The sequence below is a fragment of the Dasypus novemcinctus genome, chromosome 11 (assembly GCF_030445035.2).
Source record: "Dasypus novemcinctus isolate mDasNov1 chromosome 11, mDasNov1.1.hap2, whole genome shotgun sequence".
NCBI lineage: Eukaryota > Metazoa > Chordata > Mammalia > Cingulata > Dasypodidae > Dasypus > Dasypus novemcinctus.
The window spans coordinates 41,973,173-41,995,807 of record NC_080683.1 but is presented as its reverse complement, the minus strand read 5'-3'; the positions used below and the strand labels follow the sequence as shown (position 1 = coordinate 41,995,807).

At 32.6% G+C, this 22,635-nt stretch overlaps 1 protein-coding gene across 49 annotated transcripts in view; it reads right to left on the bottom strand.

Moving 5' to 3' along the window:
- The window catches only part of FAM135A (family with sequence similarity 135 member A), a 123,270-nt gene that overhangs the window by 42,550 nt on the left and 58,085 nt on the right, over window positions 1-22,635 (bottom strand). For 17 of the 49 annotated variants that reach the window (XM_058306970.2, XM_058306946.2, XM_058306962.2 and 14 more), the window contains 3 exons: window positions 22,203-22,356; window positions 14,872-14,921; window positions 9,567-9,722 (listed from right to left, as the gene is read on the bottom strand). In XM_058306970.2, coding sequence (XP_058162953.1) covers window positions 9,567-9,722; window positions 14,872-14,921; window positions 22,203-22,356 — 360 coding nt within the window. Of the gene's footprint in view, window positions 1-9,566; window positions 9,723-14,871; window positions 14,922-16,906; window positions 17,089-18,327; window positions 18,406-22,202; window positions 22,357-22,635 lie in introns of those variants that run through there. The other 32 variants (XM_004482922.5, XM_004482928.5, XM_004482925.5 and 29 more) reach the window with 4 other exon arrangements.

Here is a 22,635-nt window from a genome sequence, read left to right as displayed (position 1 = left end):
GCAGATAATAATTGCTATACAAGTGTTTAAGTGAAAATATATAAGTAATTATCATGATCTACCCACATACCTTCTATGAAACAAACAAAAGTTTCCTTTTAATGTTAGAAAGTTTTCTTTTTATTTTCTTGAGTTACGCTCTTCTATCCAAACACAAATGGAAAACAGCTCTCTCTCCTCCAAATTTCTAGATGAAGAGTTGGGCTTATCGTCAAGGGTTCTTGGGAAAACAAATACACTACCAATAAAAGTTTTATTAACAAACCTATTGCTGTGAACTTGAATAAAAATGTAAATAGGTGGGAGAGAAGTTAATCAAAGTAAGAAGTTAGATGTATAAGAGCAAAGGTGGGCACAAATCCGAATAAAACAGAAATGCCAAAACTGCACAGAAATTTGCATATGATGACCATGTCCTATGAAGGTTTTTAAACTCTCATTCTGATCATTGCATTGCTTGAAACATTGTTTTACAAAGCCTTATAAAATGAAAGTCCAAGGAAAGGCACATCAATGTGAAGATAGTTTAAATAGACTATTATAGAGTATTGAGTAAGTGAATGGCAAAATCATTCCATTTGTTTTCTTTGCTCCAGGTTAGAACCATAAATATCAGTGCATGTTGAACAAAGCCATATGATTATAGGTTCTATATATAGAAATAATAATAAACTCAAAGTTAATTTTCTTTACCAAGGGACTCTGTTTTCTGCACCTTCATAAGGCATGTATTAATGCAAAAATATATAAAACACTGTTAAAACCTTCTTTGATGTTTCAGTATCCTATTTGGCAGGATTGCATGGGACATACATGTACTGAAAAAGTATTCACTGTTTAACTGAAATTTAAATGTAATTGGGTATTCTTTATTTTTATTTGCTAAAGCTGGCAAACAGGATATTGAAAGAAAAATAGTTTTTAAATGTAAGCATGCCCCAAATATTGCATGGGACATACTTAAACTAAAAATTTGTTGTTTATCGGAAATTCAAATTTAACTGGGCATTCTGTATTTCATTTGGCAATCCTATGGATTTGGCTTTTGTGTCATTATTTCTAAACAATTGGTAGGACAGAACCAAAGATTTATACAATTTGGTGGTTAGCAAGTTGCTAAAAGATGCTAAATCAACTGTTACTGGGTCTGACTCCACCAGCCCTACCAAAAGCTTATTTAGGCAGCATAGAAGTCTTTACTGCAAGGGCAAAGCACCAAGTCTATAAATTGAATATACAAATCTTTTTAATATTGGACCGGTAACATAATTCCAGGCACAAGTTAAAATCAACATTAAACATGGCATCTATGATGTTATAATGGGAGAGTTATAATATAACAAGAGGTATGTTAGTTCACAGGAAAAAAACCTGGAGGCAGCCTCAGATCAATAGTTCTGTCCTTCCTAGTTTTACAGCCTTGGTATAAACTGAGCCTCAGTTTTTCCCTTGTAAATTGGAATGATTAAAAAAATGGGCTCACAGGGTTGTTATGAAAATTAATTGAGAAAATCTATGCTAAGTAATTAGCACTGTGTCTAGCATGTAATAAGTGCTCAATAATCTAGTACATATTATTACCAGTTTTGGTGTTTAAGGTCCTACTGGAAACCTCACGTGCAAAATACTTATTCATATTTCACCCTAGCCCAAACAAGGAATAAAACTGGCAGAGACGAATCCATATAGTAACTAAAAATATTTGTGATCTTCAATTAAAAGTACAGTTCTACAGTTTCACTGATGATCTAAACATATACAAGAATGAGTCAGAAAATACTAAAAAAAAAAAAAAGAAGAAAAGCAATGGAATTTTCTAGTTACATGATGATGTGGATGAACATCAACTGTTCTCATAATATATTTAAGTTCAGGGCTCTATGAATGACCTATTCCTCCTAAGTCTGAAAAATTTTCTGTAGAGGACAAGACAATAAATATTTTAGGATTGTGGTCCATACATGATTTCTATTGCATATTCCTGTTTTCTTATTTTTTAAAATACAATCCTTTAAAAATGTAACAGTCTTTCTTAGACCATAGGCCATACAAAAACAGGGTGCAGATTTGGCCCTTGGACTATAGTTTGCCAACCTCTGCCTTAGAAAAAAATCTGGAAGCACTACCAGTAAGACTGAGGAAATAAACAGCAATGAAAAGTGAGTTCTCTACAAGAGGGAGATAATTATCTGTGGGTCTCTTGTATTTCTGTAACTTTTGTGAACAGCCAGCCTTTGTTCCAGACTCTTCTCAAGAATGTTTGTATTGGGAATGGCCTGGAAAGACAGATATATGTTTCCCTTTGGAGCAGAGGACAGGTTTGCTTACAGTCTTAGAAGATAGAGATTCCCTTTGGAGCAAATAGCAGACATGTCTACTATCCATCAAAAAAAATATTTGGGTTCCCTAAGGGCTGGGCTTTTCTCCTGTAATGCAATCCACTAGGCAAACAAGAGTAACCTGGCCTTCATGTTGGGCTGTGGAAATGGGGCTTGAGGAAGCAGCACAAAATGATAATACTCTGACTACTGCTACTGTTGTGAGTAATACAGCCCTTTGGCTCTGACCCAGGGGTCTCATGCCTTCTGCTAGCAGCCAGGAATCTATGGTAGCTAGATGGTTAGTTTGCAAATAGGGTAAAATTTCTTACTCTTTACAGTTCTTGACACAAAATTCATTATAATTTCAAAAATTTTTTTGCTTTTTACAAGTTTTCTCACTTTTTGATTCCATTTCTCAGTTTGAAATGACAAAGTTATCTTTCACTTGATCATAAATATCAGTTGTAAAAAATATATCAGTTGTCTTTTTAATTAGTGTGGGGCATTAGAAGCCATTCACACACAAGAGTCTGTATGCTTTCATGTGAATGTGTATAGCATGTGACTATAGAGATCAATAGTTTTCAATGACTTAATTTGCTACAAATCTGAAAACCTGCCCTTTCTGAATCTTGATATCAAATAATATGATTGAACTATACTGAACTAATTCATTAAGCTGTTTTCATGTATAGATTTCCATTTCCATTTGCTTTTCATTCCAATGAGGAAAGATTACATATCATGAATTTATGATGTGACTTAGCTCAATTGTGCTGTTCCTCGAATGCATTATTTGAGAGTTTATGGCTAAGTTTGCTCCTCTACAAACATTGAATGCTTGCACACCAATGTTCATAGCAGCTTTAGTAGCAACTGCCAAAGACAGAAGCAACGCAAGGGTCTATCAACTAATGAATGGATAAACAAAATGTGGTACATACAGACAATGGAAAAGCATTCAGCCATAAAAAAGAATGAAGTTCTGATACATGTGACAACATGGATGTACCCTGAAGAAATAATGTTAAGTGAAATAAGCAAGACAAAAAGGACAATATTGTATGATCTAAATGATTTGAAATAATTAGAACAGGCAAATTCAGAGGCAGAATCTAGAGTATAAGATAAGTTACCAGAGAATGGGACGGGGGTAGGTAATAGAGAGTTAAGGCTTAAAATGTACAGAATTTCTATTTGGGACAAGGTAAGAGTTCTGGTGATGGATGGTGGCAATGATAGCACAGCACTGTGTGCATAATTAACAGTACTGATTTACGTATGTGAATGGAGAAATTTTAAGTTGTATATATGGTACTAGAATTAAAAAAAAAACAAAACAAAAAACCATGGAATTGCACAACACAAACAGTGAACCCTAAGTTAAACCATGGACTATAGTTAAGAGTTCAACAATAAAACTGTACTTTTTACCAATTGTAACTAATATTCCAAACCAAAGCAAGGTGTGAATTACAGGGTGGCATATTAGAATCTTGTATTTGTGCATGATAGTTTTGTTACCCACAACTTCTCTAATAAAAAAATAAACCCTAAATGACCCTTGAATTACTATGGTTATTGTAGGCTTAGCATGGCATTCTCTGAATACTGAGATTGTTTATGAACAAAGTTCCTCTTGAACTTCATGAGTGGGAACTTAAGAACATAATATGACACTATGGTCAGTTTTTGTCATACACAGCAAAGCCAGACAATGGAATATTAGGGCACTAGCTCGTTGTGTTTTAATTATCCCTCCTTGATTCCGTAAGCAGTTAAAATGACCCCTATCTGTAATGGGGTAAGAAAAGGGAAGCTCCTGATAAAATTTCAAATTTTATCGCTGGCATTTAAATTTTCTAAAAACCTAAATTTTGTCTTGGTCTCCCTTCTTTGTCCTTCTTCTCAAAATTTGGTGTTCAACAGCTGTATTCTGGCAATTCAAATTCCCCTTTTAATTCTTAATTCTATCCAGGACAGCTCTATGTAACCCCATAGAGTATTACACTACAAAATTGCCTCACATTCTTGCTAATTTTCACTTTCCAGAACTTCCATTCAAGTGGAACTAGATATTAACAGAATGATTTAATTTAACCATGATATTCTTCTCTATTAAAAACATATTTTTGGGTGTGGTTGTGGCTTAAGCGGTTGACCTCCTGCTTCTCTCATGGGAGGTCCCGGTGCCTCCTGAAAAAACAAAAACAAAAAAGCAAAACAAATAAAAAAAAAAAACCCACCAGCTCAGGGTAGCCAATATGGCTCAGTGGTTGAGCACTGGCTTCCCATGTATGAAGTCCTGGCCCCAAGTAAAAACAACATGTCCCACACTGCGGGGAAGGCAATGTATTTATACGCTGAGTTTGGCTTAGAGAGAGGCCACATTTAAACAACAAGGAGGCTCCCAGGAAGCAACTCTTAGGCACCCTATAAGACTAGGCTAAGTTTCAATTTCAAGAGTAAAGGTTCATATGCACAGTCATCAATATCAAGGGCCCATCAACGGACCACCCTCCTTCAGTAGCCATTGCCCCTGTACTCAGGAAATTCTTGCTGATCCATTAGAGAATGTGGCAGAGCTCCCCAGGATACGGATTGACACTCTTTTGGGTACTGTGTAAATCACCACCCACTGTGACGATGCTCTATGAACATTTCAACACATTTATATCACTTATATATATGCCCAAGTGAGCTTCCTCCCAGGTATCCCATTCCTTCCATGTATCCCCCATGACTGACATCCCGCACCAATGCAGGGACATCCCTGGGACATGACCCCCAGGAATTAGCCTTCCTGGCACCGCGGGATTACTACCAAGCACCAACTAGCAATGTAACTGGAAAAAGACCTTGATCAAAAAGGGGAAAAGGTAAAGACAAATGAGTTGATATGGCTAAGAGACTTCAAAGTGAGTTGGGAGGTTATTCCAGAGGTTACACTTATGCACATCTCAGCAGGATCTCTTTCACTGCCAAAGTAGATACTACCCCAAATAGCAGGGCTCCTGAGGGCTCTGGAGACATCCAGACACTACAATCAGGGCAGATAGCTCAGGAGTTTGTTGCTTTGCCAGTGAGCCCTACTTTGGAATTTATGTTCCCAGAAAAACAGAGTTGGACTCAGTTGTGGTTTCCCTACACATGGCTCTTCTGTCCTTCTATTTGAATCTATAATTAGTACCAGAGTTGGTAGGTGTACACCCAAGAGACTTACATCTTTGGGCTGTCCATGCGCCAGCTGGGCCCTGAATCTCAATGGAGTTGCAGCACCTACTGTTCAGTTCATTGGTCTCATCCAGGACTACTAACAGGGAGGTGATGATGGAGAGCTACCATATAAAGGAACAGAGAGTCTACAACTGCAAGCAAGAGAGTTCCATCCATCGGCCCTATGGGACCACAGCTCCTCTCAGTTAGAGGTGGAGTGGACATCTCCATCCCAGAATCCTCAGGAATGAATGATGGACTAAAGTAGACTTAGTGGTATTCTACTATAGACTTATTGTGATTCTAGCAATGGAAGAAATTATATTATTGATGTGGAAGCAGTGGCCACTGGAGGTTCTAAAGGGCAGGGACAGGGTAAAACAGGTGTAATATGGGGGCATTTTTGGGACTTGGGAATTGTCCTGAATGACACTGCAACAACAGATACAGGCCATTATAAATCTTGCCATAATCTACAGAATTGAGTGGAAGACAATGTATATTACAATGTAAATTTTAATCCATGCTTAGTGGCAATGCTCCAAAATGTGTTCATCAATTACAATGAATGTACCTCACTAACAAAGGATGCAGTTTATGTGGAAAAATGTGGGAGGTGTGGGGAGTGGGGCATACGGGAATCCCCTATATTTTTTATGTGACATGTAATTAACCTAAGTATCTTTAAAAACAACAACAACAAACGTTATTTTAAAAAAATACCTTGACGGTTACCTTCCCCAAACTATTCCCTGCTGCTGGACTTTACTTCCACTGGCTGCTAAAAATACCCTCAAGCTGACTTTTAATTTGCTTTAACTCTTATAGGAGGAGATATCCCCTCTCATCTTACTTTTTAATGGATGAGTTGGCAAATTACAGCCTGTTAGCCAAACTTGGCCCACCACCTGCTTTTTTCAATAAAGCTTTATTGGAGCACATCCACACTAATTTGTCTTACATATTGCCTATACCTGCTCTCATGCTGCAACCATAGTGTGATGGTTAGGTTTATGGGTCAACTTGGCAAGGTGATGGTATTCAGTTGTTTGGTCTGATTTGTTATTGTGAGGATATTTTCTGGACTTAAATCATCAGTAAGTTGATTGCATATATGGCTGATTACATCTACAATCAACTAAGGAGACCGCCTTCAACAATGAGAGACATCTCATCAATCAGTTGAAGGCATTAAAAGGAGAAGTGATGATTTCAGCAGTCAGAAGAGGGAATTTTCAGAGATACTTGAGCCAGCCAGTTTCTCCTTGGGAGTTCACCAAAAACCTTCAGAGTTCCCAGGTTGCAGCCTGCTCAACAAAATTTGAATTTATGCATCCCCACAGTTGCATGAAACAAGTTTTATAAAAACTCATACTATTTACAGATATCTCCTGCTGGTCCTGTTTCCCTAGGGAACCCTGGCTAATATAGGCAGAGATGAGTAGTTACAACAGACACATACAACCTGCAAAGTCTAAGATATTTACTATTTGACCTTTTATAGAAGAAGTTTGCTTACTCCTATTCAACAGTATAGAAAACTGAAACCTTGGCTGCCTGTTCAGAATTACTTTTCAAGGTAATTTTACCTGATGTGTTGGTATACATTTAGCTTACCTCTTAGTGGAGGTGGGCTGCCTTTCATGTCCTTGTCGGTGTCTTAAATTTCAAATAAGAGTGTCAGCAAGACCTCTTTCATAAACTTTACTTTTAAAGAAGTTTTAGTGTGAGACCCTTAAATGCTTTAATATGTCATTGCTCAAAATTTTGGTTGTGAAAAATAATGTTAACGAAGAATTGCTTGAAAAAGTCTGCATCCTATCTATTACTCTATTCATTCTAAATTGTTATACTAAGAGTAAGACTGACCATTGGTGAGGTGAGTTTCACGATTACACTATTTTATCCAGTCTATAAAAGAATAAAATTTACTATGAGGATCATGTTAACTACAATATATAGTATCATTTCATGAAAACTCAAAGGATAAATACCCAATTGTCCCAATAACATGTATTGAAAATTCTACCTTCTCCCTGCTGATCTCTATATATTATGTCCAAAAAAGGATATATTGGTGTCTGCCCCTTCTCTTCTGTTCCATCTACACAAAAATTAAGAATTTCAGTTCCTCAAAAGACAGCATAAATGGAAGTGGATGTGGCTCAAGTGGTAGGGCGCCCATTTCCCATGTATGAGGTCCCGGGTTCAATCCCTGGTACCTCCTAAAAATAAACAAACAAACAAACAAACAAACAACAACAACAAAAACCCAACTCTTATTGGGGAGCAGTTGTAGCTCAGTGGTTGAGTGCCTGCTTTCCATGCCTGAGGTCCTGGGTTCAATCCCTGGTAATCTTAAAAAAAAAAAAAAAAAAAAAAAAAAAAGCATAAAGACAGTATCCATGAAGAAAAGACATTTATAAAACATGACAAAGGACCAGTACTTAGAATACATGGAAAACTATTATAAATTAAGAAGAAAAAGATAACGCTATAGAAAAATGAATGAAAGATTTGACAGTCACCTTTCCAAGAGGAAATCTATTTAGCCAATAATCATATAAAAGGGCGTTCAACTCCATAAGTCTTTAGAAAAATGGGAATTAAAGCACAGTGAGATACAATTTCACACCCACCAAAGTGGCAAAAATTAATATTCTAAAAAAACCAAGGTTGGGGAATATATGGAACAATAAGAACTCTCATAACATTGCTGGTGGAGTGTAAACTGGTACTATTCTGGAAAACAGTGTGGTATTAACTAGTAAAATTGAAGTTATGCACATCCTATGACCCAGTAATTTCCCTCGCAGGTTAAAACTTCAAAGTCATGAAACAGGTACAAAAATGTTCTAGCAACTTGATTTGTGAGCACTACAAGTTAGGAGCAATTCAAATGTTCACAAACAGGAGAATGGATAAAGAAATAATGGGTATATTCAAATGGAATCTATCACAGCAATGAAAATGAATAATCTATAGCTACGGACAAAAATATGGATCAATATCAGAAGCAAAATTCTGAGTGAAGGAAGCAAGATACAAAAGAATACACACTGTATAATTTCATTCACACAGAATTCAAAAATAAGCTGAAAAAAACCTCTCATTTAGTGTGTATGCATAAGTGATAAAATCAATAGAAAAGTAAGGAATTCATTATCATAAAAGTCAGGATGGTAATTACTTTTAAATGTCAGGCAGGGAATAGTAATTTGAGAAGACATAGAGGACACTTCAGTATTGCTGGCAAGATTCTATTTCTTGATCTGAGTTATGGGTGGAAGAGTATATGCTTTAAATGATTTGTTAAGGTATGCATGCTTATACATTTTTCTGATTTTATGTTATGTTTCACAATTAGAAAGAAAAAGGAAAAAAGAAAATAAGCTTGATGCTTCAGAGGAACTCCAAACAGGACAGTAAAATTAGTACAAATGCAGATAGTTTTGATGACACTGGAAAGGTAGTCAGATGTTTAATATAGTCTCTTAAGATGCTACACAATAAAGTGTGTACAAAGTTTTCTGTGTAATGTGTGTATGTGGACTAATGCAAAAATATATGACTAGACTACTCCCCCAATCCTACCATGTTTGTAATACACATCCTTATATGAATGGCGGGGAGGGAGGACAGAAAGAAGGAAGGGAGAAGAGAGTAGGGCAAGAGAGGGAGGAGAATATATTCATTTGAGATGGTTCTCTAATTTCAGATTCCTGTCCCTATTGAGGCTGGATTATAATTCATGTTCTTGGGTTCTGGTGGTTATCTGGTACCACATATTTTCTATTTTATTTATGTTTAAGTGGTATTTCTTACTAGTAGGGGTTTTTACTGAGAGAGGTCATATGCTCAACTGAACTATTCTATTAACATTAGAAATCAAATAATAGCAAAATGATAAATGTTTCTTTTCTGATTTATCCACATATTAGCTAAAATTCGGGTTTTTATTCATAAGAAATTTCTAAAAGAAAATGATAATACTTATCAAAATGCTAATATCACTTTTCTTTAACTTACCCTCAAAGTATGGTGCTCTTGCGCTAATAATATTCTTAGTTCTTCATGTAGTGTTATAACTTCCAGAAACTGTCCCCATAAGGCCATTAGAAGTGAACAAAGTTGTGCAAGGTTCATATTTATAAGTTCTGCCAGTTCATCGGGATTTTCTATTTTCTGAAATGACAAGGAAAAACCTTCACTGCTTCTAGAGTCCTAGTGTAAATACCTAAATATAATATTTTATTGAGAATATTAATATAAAGGCAAATTTATAGTTTTCAAAAAAATGTATATGTGTATATACAGAGAAAAAGAGACCAAAAAACCAACTGCTTTTTCTCTTTAATTAATAACTATTGCAGAAATTTTCAACAACTGACCAATATTTCAATACCTGAGAAACTTTAATACTGAATCTAAAATTATAAATTAGGATTCTAGAGTATGATCAACTTCAAAATACAAACACTAAAATACTGGGAATTTTAAGCAAAGCAAAAATAATGATTAAAGTTATAAAATTTTTTAAAGTAATGAATCCTAAAAATAAGACTTTCCCCTAATCAGTTAATGCTGTAACTATATTTAATACGCATACCTAAGTGATATAACTCTTCTATAATTCCTGAGAAAGGACTGATATCCTTTCTGAAGTACTGCTTTTTCTTCTCTTCAATGTTCCTAGGTTCTATTTGCTCGTGGTAGTACACATCTTTGCTTTCTTCTAACAATTCATTCATCCACTACCTACTGAGCACAATTTAAATGCGAGGGCCTATATTCTAAAGATACGAAAAATAATACGAGAAGTACATGGTCTAGTGAGGAAAGAAAAACAGGTAAACAATTATACAATATGAGAGTTCTAATAGTGATATTAAGTTACCCAATTTATTTAACAGCTCACCTAAACTGATCATCAAAGTTAAGAGTACTGAATGGTATGATGAAATACAAAATCTTCTCAAAGGCAATTGGTTAATCTTGAATTAATAAAGGATTTTTAAATAATAATAAAAGACTGTAAATCAGAACGATTGCTTCTCTTATGGGCAAGTATTTGTTATTAGGAGTATAGGAATTGAAAAAATTTCATTGAGGCTGCAGTTAGTTTTCAGGCAGGTAATATCTTGCTACAAAAATCTGTCTTTCAATTACTAGTAACATTAGCAAATCTATCTTAAATACATAGATAGATGCTGACTTAATTCCTTATTGTAAAGAAGGTGCAAGTAGCCTATTCAGGCTGAGGCTGAAAGTCACTTTCACACTCTTGATCACTATCAATACACTAATGATTGCTAAACCTCCATCTCCTATCATATCTCTCTCCTGAGCTCTAGATCCATTAATCCATTACCTATTAGATAACTGTACTTGGACATGAAAAGAAAGTTGTTTAAATTCAACATGCTCCAAATTGTACTAATTATATATCCACTTTCTCCTTCTCCAAAAGAAAAATCCCCAAATGTTCCCTATTAAATATTATCTCATTTATTTTTTTAAAAAAAGATTTCTCTCCCCTTATCCCCCTAACCCCCCCTCCCCCATTGTCTGCTCTGTGTCCATTCACTGCGTGTTCTTCTATTCTTCTGTGACCACTTCCATCCTTTTCAGGGGCACCCGGGAATCTGTGTCTCTTTCTGTGTGTCATCTTGTTGTGTCAGCTCTCTGTGTGTGCGGCACCATTCCTGGGCAGGCTGCACTTTCTTTCGTGCGCGGAGGACACTCCTGCGTGGCATGGCACTCCTTGAGCGCATCAGCACTGCACAAGGGCCAGCTCCACATGGGTCAAGGAGGCCCGGAGTTTGAACTGCAGACCTCCCATGTGGTAGGCAGATGCCCTATCCATTGGGCCAAGTCTGCTTCCCTATCTCATTTATTTTTATTTCTTTTTGAAGCATTGTAGGCTTCCCTTCCTGCCTCCCCAAACCAAGCTTCCACTTATTCTTCCTAACTCAGAGAAGACATAAAACAAAACTATAGCAGAATTAGCAAGAAGGGAAGGGCCAATAGCCCATTTCACTTTTGCATCTTTCCTGGTACACAGTAGTCACTCAATAAATATTGACTCATTGAATAAATAAATGAATGAATGAGGAATTACAGGATCCAGATTAGAAAAATATTTCCAGAATTTATGGAAAAATTCATCAACATATGATAAATGTACAAATGTGTTTTGCACAGGAAGTGATTAATAAATGTATTAGATATGAAGCTAACAAGACTTTCATCTTTTTTCATTTTCAAAAAATTAATTTTATTTACATACACTCCATATCCCTCAAACATACTTTCCCTTCCCCATCCCATTAACCTTGAATTTCGTGTCTTCTGTCTTTGCTGTTTCTAGACATCTCTGATAAGTGACACCATATATTTGTCCTTATTCATCTTGCACTTAGCATAATGTTTCAATAGTTTCTTCCAAATTACAATGTGTCTTAGTGTATGTATGTACCACATTGTTTATCCATTCATCTGACGATGGATACTTGTGTTGTTTCTACCTTTTGGCTGTTGTGAATAATGCTGCTGTAAACGATGCTGTACAAGTTTGAGACCCTATTTTCACTTTCTTTGGGTATATATCTAGAAGTGGGACTGCCAGATCATACGGTAAATCTATATTTAACTTTTGGAGAAACTGCCATATTGCTTTCCAGTGGCTGTACCATTTTTAACATTCCCACCAACAATGCATCAGAGATTCAATTACTCTGCTTCTTCTCCTATATGTCTCTTAAGAATATACTAGAAGATTAAAACATTGTCTAAAATAAGATGAAATATTGTCCCTAAATGATTTTTTAAAATTTTTTCTCCAGATGATTTTAATAGAGTTCTGAAAACCAAAATTTTTATCAAATAACATTATCTTGGCTTACAGAGATCCAATAACACAATATTAGGATTTCCAGGTCATCAAAAATTTGATAAAAGTATCAATTTTTTAAAAGCCTGTATAAATTTTTTATATTACAAATGTCCCACAATTTGTTTAACCATTCTCCTACCCTTGGATATTTATCAGGCTAGTATTTTTACAATATTATAAATCACACTGTAATAAATGTCTTTGTATTAGTCTCTGATTACTCCTTTGGGACAGAATGCTTGACAAGGAATATTGTTTTTGGTTTTGAATACATACTGTCAAATTAATCTCTAAAAAAAAGATCTATAAGGTAGGAGAATCTGTATCTCACATTTCAATAATATCACACTGTTATTTAAAAAATCGCAGGTAATTCGATAGGTTAAAAATAGTATCAGAATATTTAAATTTTGTTTCTTTGATGATTACTGAGACTGAATATTTGTCATATATTAGACGTTTTTTGTAATTGGGTGTCTGTCCTACAAGTAATATGAAAAATGGGAGTCAGGTTTTCCTACTGATTTGTAAGAGCTCTTTATATATTCAAGTCATTGTATTTGAAACTGATTCACAGGGGCTCTTTAGATATTACAAGTATTACTTATTTGCCTGTTTTAGCAAAATATTTGCAAATATTCTTTTAATTTATTATTTACTTTCAAATTTATTTATAGTACAATTTGTCATAAAGAAGTTTCAAATTATCAATATCTTATTTTATTGTTTTTTACTGGTAGTCTGACGAAGACATTTCATATCTAAAATCAGTTTGTGTATATGTTCATATACATGCAGATTTAAAAAAATTTTTTGACACAACTCTTTGTTCCATTTAGAATTGCTTCTGCAGCATGGTATGAAGACCTAATCTTACCAACATCATTTATAAACTCCAATGTTTGTTATATTTTATTATTTAACCAGCTCTTAAATATATTAGTGACTGTTTCAGTACTATTTAGTTCATTGATTTGTCTTTCTATTTTTAAAGAAGTTCTATCCTAATTACATTATTACAGTTTTATTATATATATCAATATCCGTTTGGGTAATTCCTGCTTCATTTATATTATAAAGTTTTTCTTAGCTATCTTTAATTTTTACAATAAAAAATTCCAATGGAATTTTGATTTGGACTCATCAAAATTACTGAGAAAAATCAGTATCTTTCACTGATTCTCTCTCCACCATTTATTCAAATTCACTTTACTCTTTTGGTGAAACATTGTAAATATTTTTCATATTTTAATTATACATGTATTTTATTAAGATTATTTCTAAGTGTTTAATACTCTTTTGGGTTACTATTACGAGGACATAATTGATTTTTTAAAAAGAAAATACTTATCTTATTTGACCTGTGGGGAAAGCCTCTAGGATGGTATATAAAATTAATACTGCAATTAATACTATATCCTGCAAAAGCAAAAGTTTCTAAGGAGAAAGTAAATAACCATTTCAGATTGTCAAAGGCATCTAGATGTTCATTTGAATTTACATATGGAAACACATTCCATTCTAAATATATATTTTTGTTTGATTCATTTCTCTGATTTCTTCCATTGTGTAGCTGACAAAGAGTGAAACACATATTAATTTTTTTTTTAAGATTTATTTATTTATTTCTCTCCCCTTCCCCCCCACCCCAGTTGTCTGTTCTCTGTGTCTATTTGCTGCGTCTTCTTTGTCCACTTCTGTTGTGAGCGGCACGGAAATCTGTGTTTCTTTTTGTTGAGTCATCTTGTGTCAGTTCTCCGTGTGTGTGGCACCATTCTTGGGCAGGCTTTACTTTCTTTCACACTGGGCGGCACTCCTTACGGGGCGCACTCCTTGCGCGTGGGGCTCCCCTATGCTGGGGTCACCCCTGCGTGGCACGGCACTCCTTGCACGCATCAGCACTGTGCATGGGCCAGCTCCGCACAGGTCAAGGAGATCCAGGGTTTGAACCACAGACCTCCCACGTGGTAGACGGACGCCCTAACCACCGGGTCAAGTCCACCACCACATATTGATTTTAAATATTAAAACATTTAGTTCCTTGGCAACTGGAAAATAATCTGAGACACACATTGGTTCCTTTAAATAAAACCATTTTTTCATTTGAAAACACGATTTTATAAAATACATAAGTTTAAGTAAATGCTCAAAAAAGTTGTCCAGAATTCCTCTAAGTAAAGAGAAGAAAATAATGCATTTTTGATAACTATCTTTACTACTTTTTTATATGCAGAACAATATATATTTTAAATGACTATTTAACAACACGCTGAAGTCAAATGTCTTTTAATCAACCAAGTTGCAGTTCTACCATGATCAACCCTTTTATCTTTGTAATTTAGAAAGATAAATCATTTAAGTTTTCTTAAACAAAATATTTAGTAGGAAACAGAAACCATTTAAATAACTTAATAATGTGAATTTAAAAAGTCCAAATACCTTTACTTCTTCACATAGTTCAGTAAGTCGAGCTTCTACATCCATTTCCTCTGAAAGGAGTAAAGAATAATTAAAGGAAATACTTCAACACTAGATCTGAAAAAGACTTTTGAAATTATATAAATAACTTAAATTCCCTTAAAAATGGAAGACTGAAAAATATTTGCATTATAGTCCATGAATTATGCTTCAATATAATATTTTCATAAACACACTAATTATACAGGTAATATGATAATTATTAAATTCTATTATTAAATAGAGTGCCTCAGTTCTTACAAGAAGCTAATAATGTCATGGAGATAGTGACTCTGTAAGTAACTTCCACATCAAAGAAAAGATAAACATAATTATATTTTAGTGTATATTATACTTTGTAATTTTCAGTAAAAGTTTAGTATTTTACATTATATACAGATTTACTTTGCTTTTTACAGGAGCTTTTCCTGAGAAGTTCAAGTCAAATTAATTTTTATAACTGAAATATATTTAAAACATACCTGGAGTATAGGCTATTTAATGAAAATGAATGGCAAAATCCTTTCCATTAAAGAGTTCCTAATTTAATTGAATTAAGTTTCCTATAAGATATTCTTAAACTGAGGCAATTTTCTCCCTACAATCCTGATTTATTTAATGTATGCTATAACTATCCATAAAGGAGTGTATAGATTAGTTTGGTTTGTCTGTTTGTTTGTTTAGGAGGTAGCAGGGATTGATCCCAGGACATGGAAGCAGGTGCTCAAACCACTGGGCTACACCTGATCCCTAAATTAGTTTTTAACTAAAATGGTAATATTTATAAGGAAATATATAAATCAACACAACATAAATATTTATTAATTAGTTATCTTTTGCAGGGAACAAATTAAGGCCTGAAATGTCATCTGTTGATAAATTTAATTTTAAACTAGTAACCAAACTGAGTTCTCTTGAAAGATCTACAACAGCATAGTTATGATCACACAAAATCTCACAATCTTGTTTGAGACTTTAATAGATCATTCCCACCCAAAGACAGAAACATATTATATGATATCCCTGAGTTTACTCATCAGCTCACTATTTCATCAGGTAGACTGAATGTTTTCTATTTGATAAAAACAATGAAAAACATTTAAATTTGATAAAATAAACAAGTATGACTCTAGTAAATACAACCAAGCAGTAATATGAACAATGAATGAATCTGATGGTAACTAAAATCAACAGGACCAATGTTATTCACAAAGTATATAAATAAGATTGTATGTAAATATTAGTATACACCAAGAAATAGCATCACTAACTAGGTGATAGTAAATAACTAATTTGGTTAATTCATTGATTACTAAATAAATTCACTAAGATTACATAAACCATTTCACTGGTTTTCATAAATCAATTGCTTCTAATAATTAAGTTTTCCAAGTAAACAAAAACCCAGCAGTAGACCCTGTATTAAAATCACAACTTCCATATGCCAAGATCTGTTTTCACAATACTCAAGGTCTTTTCCTATGATAGAATAAAATCAGAAAAATTAGTTTTAGTAGGTTACATAATAACCTACCTCTGAATTTAAAAAATATATATAGATTTTAAACTTAAACTTTTAAAGTCTTTAAATGTTTTGAATTTTGACACATTTTTCTAATCTTTACATATATTTATTTGCATTTTGGCTAGCTGGAGCTACTTCCTTGCAAATGATACGCTGAAGAATGCTTGAAAGCAAAAGTTAACTTCAAAATCTTCGAGTTGAAATGATTTTAAAATCATTTAGGAGTTTTAATTCAGTTTAAAATTGTACATTAATTTTTCTCTTTAAATTTAAAATAAACTTTCTTTTTAAAATTATATATACACATATACAATTTTAAACACATGTATAAAACGTCATCATTATCTTACATACACAGTATTTTTTTAAACTTGGTTTTTCCTGCCAATCCATGATTACAGTCTAAAATATACCCTATATTTTTCAAACATATATATACATATATAGAATTTTTTGAGCCACTAATTATTTTACAAAAGTGAGACTACTCACTTTTCTGCAACTTGCTTTTTTCTCCATGGAAATATGGTAGCCCTTTAGGGTTTTTTTTAAATGGCTGCATATTATTCCAGTGTGAGTGCATTATCATATATTCCATATTCCACATTTTGCCCAAAACTAAAGGGCATATATCTTTGTTTTCAGTGTTTTGTTTTGCTTTCAGTGTTTTGCCACTAAAAACAATGTTGCAATTAACATATGCTTATGCACATACAACTTTACATACTAGTGCTCTTATTTCTATGACACAGGTTAAGAAAATTGGAGCTGCTGAGTTCAAGGCTACATGTCTTTTAACTTATTTTCTAAATCCATTCACCCATCCATCCAACGGATATTTACAACAGTTCATAATGCTAGGTTTAAGGATTAAAAAATATTTCTAAAAATTGTTATTCATCACATTATACTTATGTTCTGAATCAAGCCCTTTTCCACTCAACCAAAAACTGTCCCTTTCTTAATATAGGTCTAATTATAGAAGCAGCATTCTGTAAAACTACTTATAACACTCATAAAAATTGACAGTAATTAGCAGTAAAATAGTTTAAAGTATATTTTAATTGCTAAAAAAGAACACTAAACATGTCATAAATGGTCACAATTTCATATTATGAGTTCTGTAATTTTACAATTACTTTCGAAAAAAGATTTTGGCTCTTCAATTTCCTTTTGTTTATACTTCTGAAAACTAAGAAATACTGTGATTTTATTTTATATTTTAATTTCTACACCTTTCATAATTTTAGAAAATGTAAATGTGATGATCTACTCAACACAAAGTAAAAACTTTCAATAGACACTATGGAAAGATAGTAATTAAGTACTAATGCTTTATATATAGAAATAAATATACCAATAAAAATGAGATTGGAATTTCCTTTTAATATGTAATGTACCCAAATAGCTGTGATTTATTTATTTTTAAATTTAGAAAAATAAAAATAAATGCAAACTAATTCTAAAAGAGAAAAAACATATATGGACCATGTTTCTCTTTTTCTGCAATTCATGAAACTAGCTTCAATTTTTAAATCATATTTTATATTATCATTAGGCCTATCCAAAGATATCATTACTTTCACCAAATTTAAAATAACATCATTAAACCAATAATTCTGGCAATAAACAAGGTTTTCAGAAAGGGTTCTTTATAGTAACTAGAAAAAAATACAGAAAAGCCAAAAAAGATCTTCATATTTACCATTTCCCAGTTTTAAATTAAAACCTCAATTTACAAATTAAGAAATTAACCAAAGCTTATAAACCAGACTGATTCTAAAAGTAAGTTCTAAAATAAGACTAGTGGGAATATATTATATTAATAAATATAATTTTGAAATTGGACACTAATTGAAATCAAAATTTCATACTAATTTAAAGAGATTTACTTAACCTATTTATAAACATACCTAGACAGGTGTCTTTCTGGGTTCGTGGCTGTTTTCTTCTGAGAAGGCGATCATATAGGACCTGCATGTTGGCCTTGGCTAGTTATAAGGATTGCACACAGTACTAGTTACTATACTCTTTTTTCCAACAAAATTTGCTAGAATTTACAACTTTTTAGTAATAGATTTTATTGGCCTGATAATGCAGTTATTAATAGATGAGAACACTAAAGCAGAATCTTTCAGTTAGTTAATTAGCTTATTAGAATTACAAATGATGTACATTATCAAGTTTATATTATTTTTTTCTTTTATCTACTTAAATGTATATACTACTTAACATTTCATAATCCAAAATTATTTTTATTCTTTAATTTCTTAGATTCAGAATTTTAGAGTTGGCAGAGATCTCACTGGTCAGCTGGTCAACTTTCTACATTTACAAGTATAGATACTGAGGCCCAGAAAGGTTAAGCGACTAGCTAAGCTTAGATTCCAGGACCCTGACTCCCATTTTCAGTTAAGACCTCCTTGTACCAAACCAATATTTGACTACATGTCACCAAAAAATGTACATCATTCATCTAGTAGGAAAAAAAGGAAAAGACAAAAGCAGAAAGAAGAATTCAAGGCACTATTTTAAAATAGGGAATAGAATTTAGATAAATTTTTAAGGCATTTTAGATTTAAGACTTTAAAATATATGCTTATTTAAAAATTCAGGATAAGTGATAAATAATAGAAGTATAATACACTCTCTCATCAGGATCTACTTTATATCCATTAATAAAAACTGGTGAATATAATGATCAACAGTATATTATGGAAATATATTCTAGTGCCTATGATTTTATTCTTGCTAGGATAAAAACAAACAATGTTAACAGTACAGAATATGCAATCAACACTTTTATTTTGAATAGTTAGAATGTTTATATGGTCTCCTAGAAGATGTATTCAAGAATAAACTAAAATTCACAATAAATAGAAAATACAAACAGTAAAGAAAAGTTGGACATATAAAGTATTATCAAGAAATATTTACGGAAGATGAGTCTTTATTTTAAAAATCCCCAGGAAACTGCAATAAGTGTTAATGTCTATACTTCTCTATGTAACAACAAAAACAGTATTTTGCAATTCCATTTGTTTATTCAACAAATATTCTGGATAAATAGTAAGTGTAAGTAGTAATAACTGAATTTGATTGCTATTATTTACCTATCCAAAAATAGAATCTGGATTTGCTTTAAAATTTTATTTTTTGACAAAATATTTTAAGAAAGTAATTTGGAATCAAGTTGACATTCATTTAGTAACTAAACCCTGAAATTACATTTTAAAGGCTCTCAACTGTGATATTTTCTAGGCTACACTTATAAGCCCAAAGTAATACATGTGACATAAATGCCATCCTTTCCTAAGGGAAATTTTAAAACTTTAAGCAAAATGAATTATCTTGTTGAAGTTAGTTTAATAAATGAGTAATAAAGTGCTAATATTGTTTAAGCATTTGGAATAAACCACTGCCTTTGAATAAGAAACTTTTGTTTACCACTTATAAATTTTACCAATAAATATACATCCTCTAGGAAGAGATATTTTTTTTAAAGATAATATGTGGTTCATGTATTTTCATTCATAAATAACACATGTTAAATGTATTTGAAAATTATATGCAAATGGCATCTTCCTTATAAGGCATTTATGGGCCTATCCCAAATATGTCTCTTTATATTAAAACCACAGAAAGCCCTATTACACTAGGTGACTTTCTACTGCCCACCCCAAGGCTGAACTGATTACTTATTACTGTTGCTATGAAAGGAAGGGTAGGATGAGAGGTCAAAGCTCTTTATAAACCAGAGATTGTAGCCTTTCCTCAGCACCTGCCACAATATCTGACACAGCAGGTGCTCCTAAAAAACTCAGGAGAATTACAATTTCTTACTCAGGAGAATTACAATTTCTTAGACCTAGAGCTCCTTTACACCCTCTGCCTTTTGGATTTCCCCACCTTTCCTTCTTAATTTATGTACCCATGATCACTTTGTAGAATGAAAACCACTTTGTATTTGTCACAAAACTACTGAGAGAAATGGCTTCAAATGTGTATTTTTAAGCACTACAGAATAATACCTCTCTAAATGCTACTACAGTATTTCAAATTGAAACTATTAATATATATTCTTGCAGAAATACCATTACACATGGCTTTTAAGTTTCACACAATTACTTTTTACCCATCATACTTTCCTCACTAATTTTGTGTTTGGCTGAATCTAACCAAGAGTTATTCTAAGAAAATAAAAAAATATTTGGGGAACAATATTTTAATTAATTAGGGTAAGAATAGCCTAAATAAGTCTATTCTACAAATGACTATTTCATTTTCAAAAAATAAAAAAAAAATTACATTTTGTGCAGTTTTCTATAGGATTTTCGTAAGGGAAAATGAGGGATTCAAACTACATAAAACATCAGAGCAAAAAGAGTAGTCCAAAGAATGAGAATAATAATCAAGAGATTATCTTTTTCATAATACCATTTTTGTCTTGAGGGAGAACACATGAACAAAAAAGAATACATGCTCCTATTTTTTGTGTATCTTTGAATATGCTGGGACAAAAAAATTAAGAATTCTAAACAATTTAGTGAAATCTGTGTCTAGACAAGTCAATAAAGTGTGAATGATGAAAATAATCTAGCCCACTGAAGTAGTCACTGATAGGCAGTAGCACAATATCAGCATTTTCCCACAGATGAATATAAGTGAGGAATAAATCCTTACATTTTCTTGTAATTCTTTTGTATCCCAAAATAGGTAATTATAAAAACGGGCTAATTAGTTTCAAACCCAAGAACTATTTTCAGTAACAGTGACTACTTTAGAGAGTGCACTGATATTGATACTGAAATCCTTGAGGAACAAAAAACACTAAATAAAATTTAAAAAGCAATTCTGATTTAATAACATATAATGATACAAGTAATTTATTCTGAAAAGAGATGATTAAAACGTACTTTTTATGATGGGTTATTAGCTGATATTTGAAAATAAAAGCTTACAGAACTGACATAAAAAGTCTGAATATAAACTTCTTTTACCAATCTCAATAATTTCCCTTCTGTGAAATGATAAATGTAAAAGAACTTTGCAGACTGTAAGGTAGTAAATAAAATCAAAGCGATGTAATTTTGTACTACCGCATATATGCAGATAATACTGATTAAAACTGAAGCTTGATTTTTTAAATGATTTAAATAATTTTCAAAATGGTAACATTGAGTAACTGAAATTATTATTCCATAAACTGAAATAGAGATTTAAAATTACTTTGTGTGATCTACATATTTAAAAAAAATAAAAAAAATAAAATAAAATAAAATTACTTTAAATCAAGTATTTCTTACTTGGACTTCAAAATATTTGGAGGTATGGATTTAATTCACCTTGTGACTGTAGATAATTATATTTACTTTTTAGTATGCTTTCTGGTTATATTTAAAAAAGGAGAAGTATACTGACAAATAGGATTTTTAAAAAAATCTACCAAAGGACTCATTTCAAATTTAGCATCAAGGGGAGCAGATGGAGCTCAAGTGGTTGAGTCCCTGATTCTTACACACGAGGTCCTGGGCTCAATCCCTGGTATCTACTAAAAAAAAACTTAGCATCAAGAAGTTATTTCTCAATGTTGTAAAAACATTTTTAAATTGCAGAAAATGATCATTAAAGAGTTGAAAGATAGAACCGAGAGAGAAAAGTAAAGCACATAAACATTAGAGTTTAGTATAGAAAAAGTATAGAATAATGGCAGAGCTAGTAACTAGCAAATAAAGGAATGAAGAGAATGACTTCAACTATAGCATAGGTCTAGCTACTTTCAACATACCCAGTTCTAGTTTCTGACAAGAGGGAATCTCTTCTGTTATTGTAATGAAGTAGCTGTGCAATCCCTTGAAGGCTAATAGCAAACTGGCACAAAGTGTAGAGTGAAAATTATAGGCATGATGTAGGAAGGAGTCTGCAATGATGAAACTGCAACCCTAAACAAAGAATAGATTTGGGGTATAGATTATCAGTAAACAAAAAACCTAAAAATATTATACTTGATATTAGAAAAACAAAAAAAATCAGCATTTATCAATTATAGTTTCTAAAACATATAATTCAGCAATATTTTAGACAATTGTTCTTTGTATAAGTAATTTAAATATATGAAACGCAATTCTAGTAATTTCAGTTATAGCAGATTATTTTTAAAAGAAGAAGATTAAATTATGATTTTTGATAAAATGAGAATCAAATTATATTTGGACTGAGGA